At 39.8% G+C, this 23,450-nt stretch overlaps 1 protein-coding gene and 2 pseudogenes across 1 annotated transcript; 2 read left to right on the forward strand and 1 right to left on the reverse strand.

The window, feature by feature from the left end:
- Positions 1–23,450, forward strand: part of LOC137006055 (zinc finger protein 721-like) — a 970,851-nt pseudogene that overhangs the window by 338,689 nt on the left and 608,712 nt on the right.
- Positions 10,687–12,026, forward strand: LOC137007040 (putative nuclease HARBI1; annotated as a pseudogene).
- LOC137014057 (zinc finger BED domain-containing protein 5-like) lies at positions 20,207–21,655 on the reverse strand. Its single transcript, XM_067378168.1, has 2 exons — positions 21,144–21,655; positions 20,207–21,056 (listed from the first exon to the last, which is right to left on the reverse strand). Exons 1-2 carry the CDS (start codon positions 21,653–21,655, stop codon positions 20,207–20,209), a joined length of 1,362 nt encoding a protein of 453 aa, XP_067234269.1.

Consider the following 23,450-nt stretch of genomic DNA (forward strand, 5'->3'; position numbering starts at 1 on the left):
AAAAAATGTGAAGTCATTTACAATCCAGTACATACCCGGATTCTTAAATACTATGGAAGTGAATGGTACCTGGAAACTGCTTGGTCACAAGCATTCTTCAAAATACCTGTTTTGTGTTCAGCAGAACAAAGAAATGTATACAGGTTTGGAACAACTCAGGGCTGAGTAAATGACAGAAATTTAATTTTTGGATGAACTAAGTTTTAAATACTAAAAATTGTAATAAGCATCAAGTAAGCATCAATTTGGGCATTCGTTTACCCTTTTGGAAACCCAGAAGGCTTGTTCCGATATGTTTAAACATAGTTGCAATAATAAAATAGACATTACTCATTTACTACCCTTTATTAATCACTGAAACCTGATTCAAAGAAAGTATATGGTCTAATTACTCTAATTCTATAATATTTCATAATATTTTTATTTTATTATTCTATTTGTGATATTGTCTTATTCATGCTTGTACAGCATTTTGGCGAACACTTGTTTCTAAAAAAATGCTTTATAAATAAACTTTGACTTGTGTTCAACAATACTGTCTGTCCACCCACGCCCCATTGTTTTTTGTTTGCAGCTCCCATCTCAGCCTCTGCAGTCTGATCTTTTCATAGCCTTTATCAAACTGCCTGACTGAGGTAAGTAAAACACACTTTAACAGGTAGAGCATTGTATTTATTGTAACAGATTCAGTTTACGATTAGGAACACATGATTGTATTATTTTGTAATTTTAGACATTACACAATGCGTGAGGAAAAGAGAGAGAAAGAAAGGCAATATCTGAGATCTTGGAGAGCTGCCACACATGTTTTTAAAAAACCGAAAAGAAAAAAAAAACATAGAAGTAAATCATCCAGAACAAGTCCCAGTGTGTCAGACTGACTCTGATGATGCATTAAGTTCTACGGAAGACCACCTGTCCACTGGAACATCATATGCACGGGAAGAAAGTGACTGGGATGATAACTTCGTGGAAGACATGGACCTTGATGAAAATGACACGACTGACATGGAAGAAGACAAATCATCACTGGCAACAGATCTGGCAATTCCAAGTCAAGAAAAATAATGCCGTTGACCATCTGTTAAAGGTCTTTCAGCAACACGGCCACACAGACCTTCCATCCACTGCACGTACTTTGCTGAAAACACCAAGACATGTAGCAACCATACAGAAATCTGGAATGGAATATTTTCATTACCCCCTCCACCAAAAGCTACTGGAACACCTGGAAAAGTACCCTGTTGAAGAGCTGCGAGACCATGACACCATCGATTTTTCTTTTAATGTTGACGGCCTACCATTGTTCAAGAGCTCAGGGAAAGTTATGTGGCCTGTCCTCTGTGCCATCCACCTCAATCCCATTGTTGTTTTCCCTACAACATTAACTTGTGGAAACAACTGGCCAAATAATCTGAATTTTTTAGAGGATTTTGTAGCAGACCTTGAAGTCATTCTTTCAAACGGCATTCAATGCAAAGGTGAAAAACATAGCATAAATGTTCTCTGCATAGTCTGCGATGCTCCAACGAAGGCTTTTGTCCGGGGCACAAAGCTATACTCTGGCTATTATGGCTGCAATAAGTGTGACCAAAAGGGTGAATGGTTCAACAGAGTGACCTTTCAGGACACTGGAAACATTATGGGGCTCTATGTTGTTGCAGCTTAAACAAAAAAACACAAAATAACCTCCCAAAAACATGTACCTGATAGTAGAGTTTGATAAAAAATGTTAGATAAAAAAGTTTGTTGAGACAAAACTTTAAGTTGGCTTGAAAAATCCAGTCCAGAAAGTTTGAATGTTTGAAGTAGTTTTAAGAGTTTGAAGTTTGAAAGTTTAAGGTTTAGTAATAGATAGATAGATAGATGAATACAATTTTGACAAAGTAAAACTGTCACGATCATCGCCTGCTCCTGTCAGTTCCCGGACTACACTTCCCACAATCCTCCCTGTTTGTCACATGTTCACGTCACACCAATCACCTGTTGCCACATCCACCCTAGCACACCACACTAATCTCCACACCCAGCTGCAGCTCATAACCAGGACTATAAAGGACTGTCACACACACCACTTCACCGCAAAGTCTTGATCTTGCCCCGGCTGTCATTTCTGAGCGTTATTACCCTGTTGGATTACCTGTTACTGTCTTTGTTTGCCTAACGTTTCCTGACCCTTTGCTGCCTGCCCATCGACCCTGTGCCTGCTCTCTGGACTGTGAACCTTGCTTGTTGCCCTGACCCTCTGCCTGTCTCTGACCACGTTTCTGCCTGCTCTACATTGCTGTGTTTGCTGATGCTGACCCCTGCCTGTACGACGACGATTACTTTTAATAAAGCTTGCAAAATGGATCCCATGTCGAGTGTTGAATCATTACAAAAACTCGGCCCTCTATTCAATATTCACTTGGAAATAAGTCACAACACTGGAGAAAAGTCGTTTGCAACTTCCAGTTCACGCAGACTTTAAAATACTTTAGTGTTTTGTATTTTTTATAGTTTTAAAATACTGTAAAATAATTTGTAAGAAGTCTACATGATGGCATCATAAAAATGTGGCATCTAATTTGTGCTTACTCAGTAGTTTGCCCAGATGAGAACAGAAAATTGATGCATATGGAAGAAATGTGCAGGCTGCCAGCTTTCCTGCTATCATTTTTAAATAAATGTTCTTACTACACCTTGACAAGTTATGTTGCTACTTTCTGATTACATTTCTGACTACATTTAAAGTCAAAACATATTGATCTTTTAATAATTGCTAAAATGTCCTAAATTTAACTTCCAAATAAGTGTCCAATAATTGATTAGGCCTAATAAATATTTGATTGTGGAATATTGTAGCCTAATTGAAGAAGCTGTTTACTAGGATCATGGTTTTGCATACCATTGCATGAATGACTGCCTGACACATAATATATTATTATATTTATGATTGACAATCAAATAATTAATTAGTTAGAAACTAGTTGCTATGAATACAGGTGTCATCGGTTGTCTTCTTATGAAAGATGTGTTTGTCACTGATGCAAAGTAGGCCCTTCCTTACCAAACACCAAATAACTAAATTAGGATACAATTATGAGTTATTCTCCATTTTTCAGATTTATGGCATGACTGGCAGAGAAAATATGTTGCTATCAAACGTTGTTTACTTAATCATCTGAGTCATGGTGAAGAGATAGACAAAATAGGCCAATTGATGGAAGGTTTGTGAAGAAATTGAATGCTCCATTCTAAAAGTGGGTTTTTTTTAGTATTTTTAAAATACAAAAATACAGTAGTTTATTTTCATACACTTAACATTAAGGTATTTTGTATTTTAAAATACAGCTTGATGTATTTTTGCATAACCCTGGACCAGGATTTAGAATTACCCCTACACAATCAAAAAATAAATCTATTACGACTGTCTTGTCTGGGTATCACCAGACCAAGCTCAATTTAAAATTGAACATTGGTCTGGGGAGTTTGCTGTACTTGAACTTCTGCACAAGAGGCGTGATCAACGAGCATTATTCACGCAATTGGATAGTCCTTCAACCAATCAGATCAACAATCCGGGTGACGAACTTTGCAGAGCAATGCGAAAATTCCAGACAGGTTTAGTTTGTTTTGGTTTGTAGCATTGATCAGCGGTTTGCAGGTTGACTTTTGCAGGTTGTGCAAAAAAACATGAAAGTGAGTGATATTTACACCCACTTGAGCGATTTGTTTGCTAAACTAAAGTCGTCATTCAGCATTGTCGAGAGGTTAAAAGCTGCTTGCTGACGCTTCTCTATCGTCATCGTGTTATACCCGCCAATAGAGTGCCCCAGGGATGACGCGTTTTTGTAGGCCAACCCGGAAGTTAGCAGCGCACGGGTACCCTCAACTGAAAGCCTATTCATTTTTCCCATAGACTTTTGGAAAAATCGCAAAAAATAAGCTTCGTGTTTAACAAAGGGTTATGACACTTACACGTTTTGTCTGTCAAGATAATCTTTACAAGTGAACACAACATTTATAGATTTGAAGCCTAAATAAAGTCGTCAGATATAAGAAGCTAACAGTAGGCTATAAACGGACTACAGCACACCATGGTCGCGGATCACCGTCGTCACCACCAAGCTTCCTCAAACTTTATTTAGAAAACAACTCTATTCAAAAACTTGCTCGCTGATTATGATCTGTGCTGTGTATGAATACTTATCCACTTTTTCATGAGAAATGCTGTCCAAATGTCCCGTTTTTAATGATGACGTCTAAAGTCCCCGCCAAAGGAAGTAGTCGCTTTTAGCAATTTGTTAACAACCGCCGATTTGAAGACGCAGTAAAAGTTTAAAAAAAAATCACAAGTGGGTTATAACTGGTGTGTTTTATGTCATAGATCAAAACGTGAAAGTATTTAGAGGCTTTGTTAACCACACACCTTATTTCAGGCGATTTAGCAAAAACCCATTCAAAAAACCCATAGACTTTACGGCGTTGGAACCGGAAGCCCTAAAATGCTAACTCGCTTCCAGGTTTTGCCTACAAAAATGCGGCATCCCTGGGGCACTCTATAGCGAGAAAGGTGGATAAGCCAGTCTGTGATTGGTTCCCACAAAAGTGTAACACAAGCAGTAAAAATGAATGTACGGGTTTTCAGACTGAGTTTCCGGGCGAAATCAAATCGCCGGCAGAACAGGCTGGGTTTACCCAGTCTAACGACTGTCACTATTAAAGTAAAAATGTGAAAATAAATGAATAAGTAAATGCTCACGTGACATGCAAGATTATGTTTTATACTTTTTTCCCACCGTTGAGCATTATAACTAATTGCACACCTTTCTTTTGAGCTTATGATGCAATGACCAATCAAATGAGCCAGATTATTACAGGTGAATTAAACAAACTGCAGATTCGCGGGAGTTTTTGCCATTGGCAGGCAGTCAGCAGGTAGTGCGGGACTGTTGTGATTGAGGACATAGGGCCTCTCTGGCAGCCTTTTCGTCCTGCTCTGTTTGGAGATGACCTGAATTTACAGGACGATTTGGCAAAATATAAGTTTTGGCGGCCACATTTGTTGCTGACCGTGACATTTTTGTTATTTTTTTTTTAGAAAATACGTCACCTCATTTAAAATTTGGTGCGTCACCAGTGGGGTAACGTCTGGGCATGCAAGGTATGCACGTGCATATGGGCCCGGGCGGATTGGGGGCCTGATACGGCCTACCCCATTCTTAGGGCATCCGCGCACCGTCCGCATCGTGAAATTTTCGTCATTAGGAGTGTTCGTGGACGACCGCACTACCCATTCACATGCAGCCCAATTTTTGTGATGGCATGGACAATGTGTGTGTACTGTACAACAGCCCATGCTGTACAATAGAGTGAATTGAGTGCTTGAAAACAGAAGTCCACTAGATAGTGCGCAGCGCACACGCCGAACGCGTCTTTCTACAGCTAAATACTTTCAAAGGCTTGCACGCGTGTCTGTGCGCGAGAGAGAAACCGTGTACATGTTCAGAAAAATGAAGTATAATAGAAATAATGTTGTCAATAACTTTCTATAGTCTATGTTAAATGTACTGAAATCATTAAGAATCTTAATAAATGGACCATAAATGGTCAATGCCATGTCTTAGCGATGATCTCTTGTATTTGACCAGTATTCTCTTTCTGAAAACTTATGCATGCAGTAATGTAAGTAGTACAGAATTTTAAATGAGTCATATTGGTTTTCTGAAAAAAAAAAAACTACTACGTCTGCACATTTTACTGCACAAGATGTGAATAAATGTAACTCGTACACTCGTTGGGGTGGATACTCTTTATTCAACGAAATAAAATGCACATAAAACGTGATGGAAAAATATTTAGAGAAGAAACTTATAGTTAATTTATTAGGAATAAAACGTGCATTAAAAAAAGACAGAGTAATTAATTCATAACTAGAATAATCTTCGGAATCATTGCATCTGAAATGATGAGTCGTATCAGTCGAATAAAAAACAAAAACAAAACAACAACAAGGGGGGCCGTAAAAAAAAAAAATTGCATATGGGCCCGGGGCTGGCCTTTAAATTGGCATTTTTGTAAAGATTCTCATTTATCATCAGTTAAGCTGTGCACACATTTAAGCCAGGCACACATTTGACGACTATCTAAAACATTCTAAGACTGTGCTCATGTAACGAGTGTAAAATTAACATTATTATTTTCACTCAAAATCATTTCTTTCTAATTAAAAACTGATTCTCTTATTTTGAATATATTGTTTTATTCATTGTATTATCTTTTGATTTAATTACGCTGGTATGTAAATTTTTGGAGTTTTATTATGATTTTGTAATGAAGTGTACTGGCCCTTTAAGAAAACCTTAACTTTGGGCGCGTTCTCTACTAGCATAGTTAATGCTAAGCTATAGACCACTTTGGAGCAGACGTCACTATGACGTCACTTGCAGCTGCGCGCGCATAGTGGTTGCAGAAAAATAGCGGTAGCAATTGGAGGAAAATAAGAGAATAAGAGAAAAATGTTTTGTTGTGCCTCTGGATGTTGGAATCGGAATGCAAAAAATATAGTCTTCATTTTTAAAGAAAACCATCCTTGAAAACGTCCTTTGAAGCTAAACGGAGACGTTTCACAGACTGGACTGATGACACCTGCAAGGATTTGTCTACTATTAAAGCAGGAAACAGTAAGTCTACATAATATTCACATATGCAGTTCAGAGGACATACATATATAGCAGCTACAGCATTGAAATAATATTTAAACCTATAACATTTCACATAGAACTTTTAAACAGTCTATACAAATTTAATTTCACAATTCTGACTTTTTTCTTGCATTTGCGTGTTTATTACTCCCAGTTCGGACTTTATTACTCGCAATTGTGAGTTTATTTCACAATTCTGAGGGGAAAAAGTCAGAATTGCGGGATAAATTGCAATTCAGAAAAGACAGAATAACGAGTAATGTCTCACAATTGTTTTTCTTTGTAAGACATGTGAGATATAAACTCAATTTCGAGTTTATATCTCACAATTCTGACTTTTATTTCTCGCACATCTAACTTTTTATTCTTTTAATTCATGACAAACAAAAACTAAATAATATAAATATCTCTAAATATATAATAGGTAAATATAATATAGGTAAATATATATCTCTGGCCACTGGATGCTTGGCCATTTCGTTTCATCATTTAACCACTGACAAGGTGCTATGGCAAACGGGTCCGTAAGCTGTACGTTATCCCACTCGGTAATGTTATTTTTTTTTAAAATAACTGCTTATCGCTGGGTGAAGCTGCTGTGATATGCCGACAACATTTAAAAAAATAACAAATCAAAATATTCTATAATGTTTCTAAACTATTGGACTGTACTAATATATATATATATATATATATATTAAATAAAGCAGATTGTCTCTTTGCACAAAATTATCAACATTAACCAGTTTGTAAGAATTTCATGTGAATTATGAGAACTACGATAAAATAATATTTTTATATTCTGGTGAAAGATGACATAACATTCTTTACAAATATATTTAAATCCACAACACTACATACTTTCACTTGCATACTATTTACAATTATAATGCATCAAAGTGTGTAACAGAAGCTAGTTCACAAATCTATTAGAAATAAATTGTAATTTATGTAAACATAACTATGTAAAACAAAAAAAATTCTAAAAACATTTACATTTAAACGATGTAAAATTTGTATTTAGTAAAATTAGTAAAAAACAGTCCCAGAGTCTGATCAGCAGTCTTCCAGACAGTACCTAATGAGATGGGTGATGTTGCTTTTCAGCGGTTAGGGATTTGATGTCTGGCTGAATCGACGTCAATTTAAGACGGAGATCAGATTCCACACTCAACGCGTTCCTGTACTTTGTCTTTAAGGCCACAAGCACCGAAAATCCCACTTCACACATATACGTTATGGCAAACGGCATCAAAAACATCATTGCCTTGTTGGCGAGTTCAGGGTATTCGCTTGACATATGTAACCAGGGGCCTTTTGCACAAAAGCAGAATTAAGACATCCGGGATAAATGACTCAGCTGAGCTCAATAAAGCCAAAACATATGCGTCCAGGCTTAATTGGTTGCACAAAGACCAAGCCAGGATGAGCAGACACGGATTCATTAAGCCAGGTGAAACCAATCCTGGATAGGTGCGCGCTCACGGCTCACTCAAATAGACCCCGCCACAGATCACAGATTAACTGATTTACCATGGCAACTAGAGCCGCGTACTTTTCCCCGTCGGAAGCACAAATCCTCATGGAGGCATACGAGGAGGTAAAAGATATAATTAAGAAGAAAGGCAACACCGCCACAGTGATAAAGCAAAGAGAAAAAGCGTGGCAAAGTATTGCAGACCGCCTGAATGCGTAAGTAGTGCACAATTACACACTCACCGCTCCGCTGAAACATCACAATTACAAATCAAATATTTAATTCACATCTCCAAAAACGCAGTTGTACTGTAATTATGAAACGGTTAAATTTTTTTATTGAAATGCACTGCATTTATGAGTGAAATTGTGTAACGTAACTCCATCACACTGTATAAAGCTATGATATATTATTATTAAAGCCTTACATTATTATTTTACGTTACTAAGCTCAGTACGGTTTAATCTTAGCCGTTGTACTCTGCTTATTATGCTGTCCACCGTTTTTTTTGTGTTTCCCCTGCTTTTATTAATGTAAAGCAGCTTTGACAGAATGAAACAATTGTGAAAAGTGCTATATAAATAAAATTCTTGAATACATAGATGAGCTATAATAATAATCACTTTAATTTATATAGCGCCTTTCAAAGGACCCAAGGTTGGTTGCTCACTGCACTGCAAAAATGTCTTTCTTACTTAGTATTTTTGTCTTGTTTTCAGTCAAAAAAAAATATCTAAAAAAAATCTTAAATATTTTCTAGAGCAAAATAACCTAGGAAAATAAGCAAAAAACTCTGCCAGTGAAACAAGAGAACTTTTCTAAAAGTAAGTGTTTATGGAAAAGTAAACTTATTTCAAGAGAATTTTTCTTATTATATTGACAGATATTTATTTTTTTTGCTTGTTTTAAGCACACATTTACTTGAAGTTTATATTTTTGGTCTAAACCTATACTTATTTTGCTAGGTCATTAAGAAAATCAAGAAAATACATCTTTAGTGTTTTTTTTTTTATTTTTTTAATATATATTTTTACTGAAAACAATACAAAAATACCAAGTCATTTTTGTCAGTGTGACTCCATTAAATGTTCTTGTGATAAAGAGTGTGTGTGTGTGTGTGTGTGTGTGTGTGTGTGTGTGTGTGTGCGCGTGTGATGTAGATTAAACATGAACGGGCCAAAACGGACATGGCAGCAGGTCAAAATCAAATACAAGAACATTCTGCAGAATGGTATGGTCCCTGACTAATATTTAACAAAGCACAAGCATATATTGTACCCAGAAGGTGCCTGCTCACACATTGTCTGTACTGTTTTAGCAGTGAAAAAGAATACCCACAGACAAGGCACGGGTGGTGGGTCACCAAAGGCTGACCTTACCCCAGCAGAGGACATGGCCTTGGAGCTAAATAAAGGCAGGCCCGTCTTAGAGGGGATCCCTGGGGGTAAAGAGACGAGCATAGGTTCCTCCCAAGATGCCACCCGCTTCATTCAAGGTATGTCCTTCCATCTCTACATGGAATACAACCACATTCATATTGAATCAATTTGGACTGTCTGACTTTGGTTTACCTATTGCCTTGCAGTGTCTGGCAGCACTGTGTTCCTGTTAGAGCCACCAGCACAAGCACCAGACGATGCTGATCCAGTGAGTACTCCATCAAAGGCATACTGTAGGCCTGGCATGTCTTGTCTACTAGCTTCAATATGAATCCGATTAAATGTGATCGGGTGAAAGCCCCAGTGCAGCAGCAACAGCACATGATGGAGACGATGATGAGGAGGAGACCATCTCTGTGGATTCCAGAAGGCATGAGGTATCATGTTAAGACTGTGAAAGTACCATTTACTCTACAATGGTGAGGAGTCCTCATCAAAATAAAAAAATCTAATTTCTTTTACAGGACCCAGATGCTATACAGTGGGAAAACCAGCCTGGCAACATAGTGCGTATTAATAAAAGGACACCACATCCTGCCAAATTCCAGCTGCGCTAATTGTATTGTGTTCACAGAGCTCACAAGCTATCAGAAAGTTGTATGGCAAACACCTCCGGCGCCAAATAGAACTGGCAGACATAGACATTCAGTACAAGAAGAAAAAGCTAGAAAATCTTGCACTGGAGTCCGAAATAAAAAAGAGGACAATTAGGAAACTGGACCTTGAAATAAAAAAAACTTGAGAGGGAGGTGAGATATGCCTTCAATGTACACTGTATGCTAACTGTAACACAAATGTATTAATCATTATTTTTCTTTCCTCCCCCAGCTCCAAGAAGATGACACAGCTCAAAATAAAAATTAGGTATATTCTCGTAAAGTCAAGTGAGCCATGACATATGAGCTCTTATTGTGAGCACACAGGACTGTGGCATCTTTCTAAGGTATTTTTTATTTTCACAGCAATCAGTACAACCAAGTCATCGTTATAAGGCACCGGCCTCTTTTGCCCACCCCCCCAGCACCAGGTGTGGCCACTAGCCTATATGAAGGCCCAAAATTGTGTGTTCCTTTCTGCTCTGACAATGGCATGCCCATTCTTGCGAGATGTGGTGGATGAAGAAGCACTTGTGCTGAGGAGAGCCTTCAGGTGAGAAAGGGTCTTCAGGGACCGGTTGGACCCACTGGCCTTCCCTGATGACCATCTATATGAAAGATACAGGTTTTCTGCAGATGGCATCAGGTATCTATGCAGACTACTGGGTCCCAGGATTAAGCACCGCACTGCACGGAGCCATGCACTGAGTGTGGAGCAAATGGTTTGTGTGGCCTTGCGCTTTTTTGCTAGTGGAGCCTTCCTGTACTCAGTGGGGGATGCAGAACAGCTGAACAAGGCCACAATTTGCCGCACAATAAGGAGTGTGTGTCTGGCTATCAAAGCATTAGCAGATGTCTTCATCTCCTTCCCTGGCCACAGAAGACTCTGTGACATGAAAGAGGAGTTCTATAGGATTGCAGGTAAGAGGATCTACAAATTACAGGACAACTGTTAACACATAGTAGGATACTCATTACTTTGTGTGACAGGTTTCCCCAATGTCATTGGTGCAGTGGACTGCACACACATAAGGATAAAAGCCCCCTCAGGTGCCCATGAGGCCGATTTTGTGAATAGGAAATCCTTTCACAGCATTAATGTTCAGGTGAACATAACTTTTTGATATTGTCCATTGACGAACACTCTGCATTGCCAATGATGTGCATTGATTGGTGTAATATTCCTCATCTTATGATTTCAGATGGTCTGCAATGCTGACTGTGTGATCAGCAATGTTGTGGCAAAATGGCCTGGCTCAGTCCATGACTCCAGAATCTTTCGGGCCTCTGAAATCTATCAGTGCCTATCACAAGGTAAGCCACACAACCCCTATTTATAACCATCATGGCTGTGTCAAGAATATCACTGTGTTTATGAGGTAGTAATGATGAGATTTTGTGTTGACAGGTGAATTCTCTGGTGTGTTGCTGGGAGACAGGGGGTATGGCTGCCAGCCTTTTCTCCTGACACCTTTCACAGACCCCCAGGAAGCACAGCAGGCCTACAACCATGCCCATGCCAGGACCAGGGCCAGAGTTGAAATGACCTTTGGCCTCCTGAAGGCACGCTTTCACTGCCTTCACAAATTAAGGGTCAACCCTGTTAGGGCATGTGATATTACTGTGGCTTGTGCTGTCCTCCACAATGTGGCCTGCCTGAGGAAGGAGAGGGCCCCCAGAGTGCCACCAGCCATGAACTGGGACAATCCGGCAATCTTCCCTGATGACGACAGTGGTCGGCTGCTGAGGGACCAATATGTGTTGAATTATTTTAGTTAGTATGTGTGCTTTCAATTTAGGTAAAAAATGTCCTGCTGTGGCAGAGGAAATAGGGTTTTTTTGGGTTGGTTTTTTTACGAATTTGGCCTCTTATGATGTTTGTGCGGTATACTGTGTGTAATACAAGGCTGCAGGGAGGCTACTGCATCCATTCATTTGTCTGTTCAGTTGATGTGTATGGATTTGTCCTGCATTTATTTTAGTGTGCAGACATGCAGGGTGTGTTATATACAGACCTTTGAATGTGTATGTATAATTTTGTATAATATGCTTTCTGTGCTTTCCATCTTGTAGAGTCACTGTGACTTCAGTTTCGAAAGGAGCTGATAGTTTACCTGCTTTGTTTTGTCCTTATTCAATAAAGGAACATAATGTTACACATTGTCATATAAACAAATACACATTCCATATGAATATAAAAACAGAGTACTAGGGCCCCACTGAGGAAAAAGGATAGGGTCATAAATTTATGAGGCTGGTTCTTTCTGCAAAAAAGCAACATATTCTTTTTACAGTTTTGATAGTTATGACAATGTGATACTTCATATTCTGGCACATCAGCATGTCTTTGTTTATGAAACCATACTGAAGTACAATTTCACGAAATGCCCCACATCTGTCATTTTAACAACTGTCCTCCTTTAAAACAACTGGTTACAATATTATGACTTGTCTTTTTTTTTCCCTCTGTGGCCCTAAAATTCTATCATTTTATATATAGCCTTATAGTCTATTGGAAACTGTAAATTATCTAATGATAGCAACATCATCTAAAAATCATTATTTATCCAAAATGATTGAAATTAATGATCACAAACGTTTAAATAATGACAGTGGGTCTAGTTATATGTGATAACAATGTATAGTGAGCAATGAAATAACTATTGGTTTCCATTTGTGGCGACTGCTGACTGACATTAGGGATGAGATTAAATAGATCCTGGAATTTAGCCTGGTCTGGAGCAGGCTAGCTCCACAGAATAAATCTCCATGGTAATTTATACCATAACATATCCTCCTGCCCCCTATCCAGCTTTAGTGCAACCGGATTAGGGATCAATTGAGCCAGGATCACCAAGATATCCTGGCTTAATCCCTTATCCTACTTTTGTGCAACAGGCCCCAGAACTGAGTCAAAGTTTTTTCAGAAAAAATCAGTTTCAAGGAGCTGTCACAGGACAGATCGATGAGGCTGTCCTGTTCCTTGTAGGTGAGTCCAGCAATTACATCCTCAGTGTGGTTGGCAAAGGGATACTGTACCCAGCTCTGCTGTTTGCTGATGCCAGGAAAGTAGTCCTGCATCTGAGACTTTAAAGCCTGCATGTGCTCTGTCATAGCAACTGATGCAGTGACGGGAAGTGGGCTCTCCTCCTTATGCTGTGTTCACACCAGACGCGACTTGCGCGAATAAATCGCGCTATTCGCGCGAAGTTGGACGCGTGAACATTTAAGTAAAATTCGCTTCATTCGCGCGTGAAATTCGCTTCATTCGCGCGTGAAATTCGCTTAATTCGCGCGTGAAATTCGCTTCATTCGCGTGTGAAATTCGCTTCATTCGCGCGTGAAATTCGCGTCTCCAGTCACGTTGCAAAATGGCTGACTTGGATTTCGTTGAGAGAGTAGCTGTGCTTTATGTGCTTTGGAAGGCTGAAAAACGGCGTAGATCCGTTCGGCGCCGTGTCTGGGTCCATCAGATACTTAAGAGGCGCACCCAGCTTGGTGAGTTTCACCAACTCCTCCGGGAGCTGCGCCTGGATGACGGCCGCTTTCAGCGGTACTTCCGACTGAGCCGGTCCCAGTTTGATGACCTGTTGTCCCGTGTCGGTGGGAGGATTTCCCTCCAGGACACCAACTACAGGCGCTCTATTCCACCTGCAGAGCGCCTGTCCATCTGTCTCCGGTGAGTAAATCATTTAATATTCAGTGTGATTACAAGTAATTAATGACTCCACAGACATATAGTCTTCTCATTCTTCTGAACACACATCATACAAGACTTTAATGAAATGGCAATTAGCTAGTTTACAACAGTCAATGTGGGTTTTGAATTGTGCAGGGAACTGCTATATTATAATATTGATTAATAGACTGTTTTTGCAATGTAGCAAACAGAGCAAATACTAAATAAAGGTAAAGTATTAAGGGCACTTTATCAAGTCTGTTGTTGTTTAACTGTAAAAAAAATTAAAAAGAAATGAAAATGTCACAAACACCAGTATTATAAAATCAGAGCAAATGCTAAATAAAGGTAAAGTATTAAGGGCATTTTATTAAGCTTGTTGTTGTTTAACTGTAAAAAAAAAAATAAAAAATTAAAAAGAAATGAAAATGTCACAAACACCAGTATAATAAATTTATATTTGCTAATATAGAATTGCAATCTGCATTTATAACAATGTTTATTTTATTTTTTTATTTTCTCTCTCATTCAGATATCTTGCCACTGGAGACTCCTTCAGGACGATCGCCAGCAGCTTTCGTGTTGGTGTCTCCACCGTCTGCAAGATTGTCCCAGACGTGGTGACTGCAATCTGGGACTGCTTAGTGGAAGAGTTTATGGCTGTGCCCTCCACAGACGAATGGAGGTCCATTGCAGAGGGTTTTGAGGAGAGGTGGAACTTCCCACTCTGCTGTGGAGCACTGGACGGCAAGCACGTCCTGCTAAAAGCACCCCCCAACACCGGATCCCAGTTCCACAACTACAAGGGAACATTTTCCTTAGTTCTCCTTGCTGTTGTGGATGCAAGGTATTGCTTCAGGGTGATCGATGTCGGGGCATATGGACGGTCGAGTGATGGTGGGACTCTGGCCAACTCAGCCTTTGGCCAGGCACTCCGTGGTGGCACCCTCCAACTGCCACCTGACCGTCCTCTCCCAGGAGCTGACCACAGAGGACCCCAGCCCCATGTCTTTGTGGCAGATGAGGCCTTTCCCCTCAGGAAAAACCTCATGAGGCCATTCCCTGGGCGCACCCTTCCCCGAGAGAGAAGGGTCTTTAACTACCGTCTCTCCAGAGCCCGGCTGGTGGTGGAAAACGCCTTCGGAATCCTGTCCTCACAGTGGAGGATGTATCGCCGCCTCATAGAGGTTCATCCTGAGGTTGTGGAGAGGTGTGTGAAGGCGACGTGTGTCCTCCACAACTTTATGAGATCTGCAGAGGCACTAGAGCTTAGATCGGGCCCAACAAATCAAGCCCGACCCTACCCGAGCCCGAGCACGTTGTGTCCGAGCCCGGCCCGGCCCGACACGTCCACTGTAATTATGAGCCCGAGCCCGATTTAAACCCGACCATTTTTAATATGTGGGCCGTTATAACCAGGGGCGGCGCCAGATTTTTTTTTTTTTTTTTTTTTTTTAACGCAGGTGCTGCTGTGCTAGATTATTTAAGCTACAGGGGGGATCTGCGCAGTTATATAGGCTAAATTATATAAATACTATTAATAAATGAGCAAAAATTGGCCACTCAATATTAAATATTAAATTATTTTAATTATCATAATTAAAGTTTTAATTTTATTAAATTGAACAAGCTCAACATTCAGCATTCAATCAAATATTCTTAAAGATTAATTATTGTTAATAATGTTACTTCAACATATTGTTATTTCAACATAGCCTAATATGTGTGTGAGCAACAAGCAAGATGTGCATTTGTAAATTCGGTGACAGCGTGTGTTACCAGTTTCAAAAGGTGTGTGACCGCGGCGCGCCGGCGCCTCCATGTCATAATTGCATTGTCTGCTATATTGCTTTTTATGTATTAAATCCAGGTAATTGGATGATGAAAAATGTATTAAAATTAAGATACAATTTATACTAAACGAAATTCACTTTAAAGAAAATCTTTCTTCAAAACAAAACTTAACAAACTTGAAACTAAATGTGCTTATTTAATGGCTAAAACACGTAGACTAAAGACTCTCTTTTTGTACAAATTGCAGCACATTCATTTAATTCTGAATTTTGCATATGTAAGTTGAAAAGCATTTGTTTGTGCATAGTAAACATATCTGTAACATTTATGCATCATAATTGTGCGTGCATTTATTAATTATTATCTTAATGAATAATACGACATGGAAGAAGCATGTAAACTGCGTTGTTTGTTTATTAAAACTAGTTTAAAATGTTTCCATACCTCCGATTTTCCTCCAGACTTGCTCAAAGTTAATTCTCCTGTTTTAATTTTTTTCTTTGCTTCTTCAAGCTCCATGTTGTACTTAAGCCTCGTTTACACTGTTCGTATGGCTCCGACAAGGTTTTGTTCCGTCCTCTGAGCGGTGTCAACTCACACCAGAAGCATTTCAGAAGCGAAGCGGCTGGATTCGCGAGACCACGATTTGCCTGGCCAACATTGTTTTTGTTAAATTTTTCATGTTTTTAATGGCTTGTTACGTACGCTGCGCTATGTAATTGTTTTTTTTTCATGTCGCTGCATATATGTGCGTGTCTGTACTCCATTTCAGGTGTGACTTCTGATTGGACGATCCGTCTGTCAATCTGCTGGCGTAAGGGTCTGACGTCAGGGATCGCGCTACCAATCGCGGGTTACGGAGCGGCTTGTGAGCAGCTTAAAACTTCAATGGCGGCAGCTCGAAAACAGACTCTGGGTTGGGGAGATAGGACATTCTCTGTGAGGATGGTTTTCTCGTTCGAGAGACCAGTTTGAGAGACTGATCAGTGTTTGCGACTTTACTGCTGTTATTATCTTGCAGTTGGGTCAGTTTCTCTTGTGTTGGGAGTGCTTATGTTCGTTTGTGCTCGTGTGTTCGATACATGCTTTATCTAGGATGCCGATTGTTTATGACCGCTGTATTCGCGGAACCTTCATCTCATGTTCCGGTTCAAAGCTGACCCGTGAAACCTTCATCTCATATCCTGTTTTAAAGCTATGTAGCCTGGCTGGAGAGGTTGCGAGTCAGGTAAGCAGGTCGCGACCTACATTTACACACGCAGAAGAAAATATGTATTAGACACACTAGCCTTAACGAGTGGTGCTATTTCTGTATGTTTTGTTTGGTTAGACAGTGTGGTTTAGTTATAGCGTTTTGAACGTTGAAGATGTTTCTTTCTGCATTTTCTTTTGTTAGTTAGTTTAGCCCTTTAACTTTAGTTAGTTTTTTTTTGTTATACTTAGTTCTTTGATTTAAGCTCCACTCTCTCACTCCTTCCTCTCCTCCAGATCTTTTGCTGTTTTATTCTTGTTACGTTGTATATATTGTAAATATCTACTTAATAATAATAATAATAATAATAATAATAATTATATTACTTCACTTATATTTACTGAAATTAAACCTTTGCAACGAAATTGCTGGTTTGTCTGTCCCTTTTCTTTTTGCCATCCTGTTACTGCCATTATACACACATTGCCACTGTTTTGTTATGTCTGATAATATTCCTAGACAAACTACATCTAATTAACGAGGGACGTAACATGGCTAAATGGTTATATTTTGTCTGGTTTGATTGTGTTTATTGCTATGCCATACTTTATTTTGCTGTAGCCATACAGATGAAGTTAACACACTTAAAATTCCAGTTATGGACAACAAAAACAAAGAAATTTCAAGTTTTTCAACTTCGAATCTCTTGTCTTCAGTTTCTGTCATTGTAGTGATGTGAAATATCAGCAGGAGTTTACGGGATTATTTTGACTTTATTTTGTATTTGAGCTGCGCGTCAAAAACAGGCGAGGCGCCTATCTTTAGCGAAGCGGCGCAATGAGCCCCTTCTGGGACGCTTCTCAAACGCACCGCGGCGCGGCTGGTGTAAACACGAGCATTGACTAGAGTAGCCGCGAATCAGCTCCGGTAGCCGCATCGCACACGCGTGCAGTGTAAACGAGGCTTTAAGCTACTGAATAGTACAGCAAGCACAGCAGGTGTGATGCGTCACGCGTGCGAGACTGCGAGTGCGAGTGGACGAGACGCTGCGCATGACACGTGACGTGCTTTATCAAGGGCCCGGCCCGAGGACGGTGGCGGGAAATATCGGCCCGGGTCGGGTCGGGCCGAGTCCGGGCTCGGGCAGAGAATCTAAGCTCTAAGAGGCACCTGCTGTGAGGGGGGCGGGGCAGGGTGCAGAGGACTCGCTGCAAAGTCTCGGTCGGGTTGCAGCGAATAATTCTGCCAGAGAAGCCATCCGGGTCAGGGACAGCTTCATGGCTCACTTTACAGCAGAGGGAGCAGTCCCATGGCAACCGACCGAGTAATAGGTTTTAAATCCTGTGCTCTTTATGTTCATGTTTAGGTAGTGTAAATATTCCCACCCTTTTGTCTTTTCTTTTGATTTACACCCTTTATATATTGTAAATAACATTTTCAACCTCTCTTGTAAATATTGCTCTTTTTCCATCCTTAACTTTTAAATCTTTCATCATTTTTCAATCATTGTTTGTTCAAGTTTAGATTGTTACAGTTTTCTTGTTTAAAATGATAAATGGAGCCAGCCTCCAAAATGAATCCCTGTCTCGTTGCTGCATTGTCATTACACTATACCACATTACTGGTCCAATCACAAATAACTTTTTTTTTTTTTTTAACTATACTATTGTGAGTGTATTTGCAACACAATATAATTACAATGAATGCACAAATTTTTGCCATAAGTATTGTAGTCTTAACATAGAAATAATATTTTTAAGTAACAAATATAAATTATGATTTGTTGTGCACAAAGTAACACACAAACCTCTTTGGTCATTGTATAGAACATTTATTTATACAAAATAAATCAAATCAAATAAAAAATATAAACTATATTTACAATATATAATATAATAATAACAACTATTTACATGCAGGAATAAAAAGGATCTTGCTTGGAAGAGGGAAGAGTGAGGGCCATAGTGAAGGAGAGGAGAAAGGAGAGAAAGTCTGGTTCATTCCCTGCAGAGATTGCTGCCTCATTTTTAAAACTATTGTGTAGGCTCCAATTGTTCCAAATTAAGCACAACTGTGCTGTTTTCATAAATTAATTTGTGTATTTGAAATTTAACAAAATCTTTAGTCTGAGGCGGCATCCTCTGCAGGGAAGGGACCAGACTCAAGAGGAAGAGCTCATCCTCAGAGCGTGGAGGTGGCGCTGGAGCTACAGGACGGCTCCGGAGTACTTCTAGGAGCTCCCGCTCCACCTCCGATGGCTGCTCCCGAGGCCTTCTCTGAGCTCTTCTTCTTTGCCCTGTATCAAATGATAACACATTTTGTACGATGAGAAGGCAGAAAAGGATTAAACTCATTCACAAACCGTCAGTGTGTGAGGCTATGAGTGCTTACTGTAAATTTAATTAGCATGTTAAACATGGTCATTATTGCATGTACACACCTGTGGGTACAGCAGCAGATGTTGAAGGGCCGGCAGGGGAAGCAGAAGCAGCAGTAGATTCTGGCCGAGGGGACCCAGGCTCACTGCCATCAAAAGAACCAGTGGGATCTGTCATGACAATATTAAATATTAATACAACATTACACACATTGCACATTACACCAGCCAGACTGAAATTAATTGAGCTTTTTCATCATAAAAATAAATAAATAAATAAAAATAACAAATATGCCCTGCTGTGTTGCTTCACTTGTCAACACACCTCCTGTCTCTGAGTGCCCTGCTGCCTCTGTCTCACCCTGGTCCTCGGTGTGGTCGTACCCTGCGGCCTGATTCTCCTCATCCCCCCTCTCCATATTCCCGCTTGTCTCCCGTGGGGAGACAAAGGGGTCGAGGAAAGACAGGACCGCAGAGTACTTCCACTTTTTCCCTGACCCTGCTGCTGACCCACTCCTCTTCTCAGTCTCCTTTCTCCTCTCCTTTAAATACGTGTCCCTCAGATTCTTCCACTTCTTTCTGCACACTTCCTCTGAATAAATACATCAACTTGTCAGCGGGACAGTAACTTGTAAAATGCGGCGAATAAGCTCAATTTACCGGCTTTAGCTAACTTCTAGTCTCAATATGTATATATAGCTCAAATTGAGTAAAGAGCGTTTATTACAACTTACCAGATTGTCCGACCTCCTCACTCACTTTTATCCAAGCAAGATCCTTTTTATTCCTGTTTCTGTAGTAGTATGAAGATGTATCATACAGCTCCGGGTATCCACAGACAGGCACGATGATTTTGTCGTCCATTGTTGTTTCGGATTTCTGCCGCCACTCGTAACCACGTCACTACTAGAGCAAGCTCCTGATTGGTTAACGCGGCGCGGAAATTCGCCAAAGTTCAGATTTTTTTCATTCGCGCGAATCACTCAATTCGCGCCGCGTCATTCGCACGAATCGCTCAATTCGCGCGAATCGCTTAGACAAAAAGTCGGACAGGTTTTCGAAGGACTCGTAGTTGGCTCGGGCAATTCTTTTCCCCCACAGATCAAATTTCTTTATGGTTGCCTCTATTTTGTTTTGCACATGAAACATTGTTACTGCTGTCCCCTGTAGGGCTAGATTGAGTCCATTCAAGTGGCTAAAAATGTCTGCCAGGTAGGCCAATTTACAAAGCCATTCGAAATCACATAGGCGGTCTGCAAGTTCAAATTTGGAATCAATGAAAAATGTTCTGACTTCGTCACGTAACTGGAAGAGCCGAGTGAGCACTCTGCCGCGTGAGAGCCAGCGGACTTCGGTATGTAGTAAAAGCTGGCGGTGTTCGCTACCCATCTCTTCACACAAAAGGGAAAACAAACGTGCTTGAAGTGGACGACTTTTAACGTAATTCACCATTCTGACAGCATCGTCCAAAACGGTCTTTAAATCCATGGGCATTCTCTTAGCGGCCAGTGCCTCTCTGTGAATGCAGCAATGTACGTGAGTGAGCAGCGGGGCCACGTCTCTGACTCGCTTCACCACTCCACTGTGTCGGCCCAACATAGCACGAGCACCATCGGTGCTGAGTCCAACGCACTTTGTCCAGTCGATGTCATTGGAAATCATGAAATCGTTCAGAATGTCAAAAATAGCTCCAGCAGTTGCGTTTGAATGTAAAGGTCTGCAAAAAAGAAAGTTTTCCTCAATTTCTCCATCACAGTCATACCTAACGAATGCGAGCAAATTCGCCATACCCGCGATGTCTGTGGACTCATCGATTTGAATTGCATAAAAACGACTCGCTCGAACTCTGCAAATTAGCTGCTGAAACACATTTTCTGCCATATCATTAATTTGGCGCTTAACCGTGTTGTTTGATAGAGAAATCGAGTTAAGTTGCTTAGCTGCACTGTTTCCCAGCATTATGCTGACCATCTGCTTAGCGGCTGGTAAAATTAAGTGTTCACCTATGGTGTGGGGCTTTCCAGATGTAGCTATCAGTCTTGATACCTCATACGATGCTGTCACTGCCTTTTCATTTTCGCCACCCGTCACACAGGTTGACTCGATCACTTTTTTACGATGTTGGTAATCTTTCAATTTATTTTCAAAAAATTCTCGAGGCTTGCTGGCAAACGACCCATGTTTTGTTTCGAGGTGACTGCGTAACTTGCATGGTTTCAGTGCCTCATTAGCAAGGGTCTCTGAGCATAGCACACAGACAGGCGTGGGGTTGTCAGCAGGACCAACACTGGTAAATCCAAAGGACAAGTACTCCTCGCTGTACTTACGAGTTTTTCGTTTAGTGCAGTTAGGTCCAGTTGATGAGGATGGATTGTCATCCTCTGCACTTCTTTTACCGAGCAGCCACCATTGCATTTTTGAATTTAACTGAATACCTGCTAAGCAACTGACCTCAGTTTGAAAATAAGCAATGTATCTCATCTCGCTATAATAAAAAATAAAACAATAATTTTGTGTTTTATGTTTGTGTAATAAGGAAGGGGGGGAATCATATTTCAGAACAATTAGAATATTTTAATTGTTTAAATATTTAGATTTTAGCCCAGCCACGGCCCCCCTGCAATACCGATACGGCCCACCGGGGGGCCGCGGCCCACAGTTTGGGAAGCACTGCTCTAGTCGTACTGGTTATCACTCCCGGGTTTTCTGCAACCATGATGCGCGCGCATCCCGAATGTTTACAAACAGTAAATAGGCCTATACTGAAAGGAGGATGTCTGGTGGCTCACGGAGCCACAGGTAGTATAATTTCAAAATATTAGTTTATGTTCGTGTCAAAAAGTGTTTTGAGTGTTTTTTACCATATTTACAATGTGGGATTACACTGATGTGCTGTTTTGCCGAAGTTAATATTGTTTGTATGTTCACGTGGCTTATGTGTTGTTATTGTCACTCCATACATGCTGCATTCTAATATTCATACTTCGTTTGTCCAGAATTTCCTTGTGCCCCCCCCAGAATTTCCTTGGGCCCCCCAAAAATGTGCAGCCAACAATAAAAATCAATAGGCCTACATAAACATTAAAAACGTCTTATCTATTGATTAAGGATAGGCCACTTTATTCACAGAAAAAAGTGAATATTATGCTTATAATGATTTTTAATCTCATAAAAATGGACTTAAAGTCCAAAAACATGCGAACTGGAAAGTAACGAACATTAATCAGAAAACACGTCAGTGAACACCTAATCTTCAAGCAAGTAGCCTAAAAAATATCACGATGAGCCGTCATATTTTCTGCATGCTGAACATTTTCCTCAGTAATTTCCATAACAAGGAATAATTCGTACATTATGTCCATAATTCACATAGACTACTAAGCAATAGCCAGTACAAATTAGGCCTATAATTGTTAGCCACAAGACGGTTCTTGATGAATCACGATGCATTTTCCTACAAACCTTTATTAATTATAATTAGCCTATTACTCAAAATATAGTTCTTTTTGTTAAAAAAAGAACAAAGATGCGAATAACAAACAGTATAAGTGACTATAAGAAAGAAGCTATAATTAAATTAACAGTGCATATATGCTTAATAATAATTAGCTATATTAAGACCTAATTCACAGATTAACACAACAGATTTATTTCCTTGTATGCATACGCGAATGCTCGCAAAGAAAGCCTATCTGGCCTATCTGCCTATCTGACAAATGCAATTCGCAAATAAAGACAGACCTGAATTCGAGATCACATGCCGTAGTAGGCTTTGCGAATGCGAAGTGTCAAGCGACACATTGAGATTTTTTTTTTTTACCTTAATAAATCTTTTTAATATAAAACACATCCCGCACTTTATTTTCTCATTCATGCATGTTCTTTCAGTAAAAACCGAAAAACAAAGATCGAATGCAAGTGCTTTGCAAAAGACACGCGACGCAACGTTTTATTAATATATAATAAGAGAAATGTATTTACATAAAACATTACATTATTATGTACAATATAGGCCTATTTTATAAAACATTTTCTTTATTTTCCCATTCATGCATTTACAGTAAAAACTGAAAAAGAAACTTCAAACGCATGTGCTTTGCAAAAGAGGATGCAACGTTTTAAATATATTTTAATAAAATACTACATTATTACCAACTAGGCCTATTATAATTACATTTTCTTTTTTGTTTATGCATAAATACAGAATTGG

This window comes from Chanodichthys erythropterus, chromosome 3, assembly GCF_024489055.1.
Source record: "Chanodichthys erythropterus isolate Z2021 chromosome 3, ASM2448905v1, whole genome shotgun sequence".
Classification (NCBI taxonomy): domain Eukaryota; kingdom Metazoa; phylum Chordata; class Actinopteri; order Cypriniformes; family Xenocyprididae; genus Chanodichthys; species Chanodichthys erythropterus.

Excerpts from the sequence above, each read along its gene's own strand:
- LOC137014057 (XM_067378168.1), bottom strand. The coding sequence starts at position 21,655 with ATGCAATGGTGGCTGCTCGGTAAAAGAAGTGCAGAGGATGACAATCCA. Across the intron at positions 21,057-21,143 it reads ATTTCTCTATCAAACAACAC|AATCGATGAGTCCACAGACA; the intron begins GGTTAAGCGCCA and ends TTATGCAATTCA.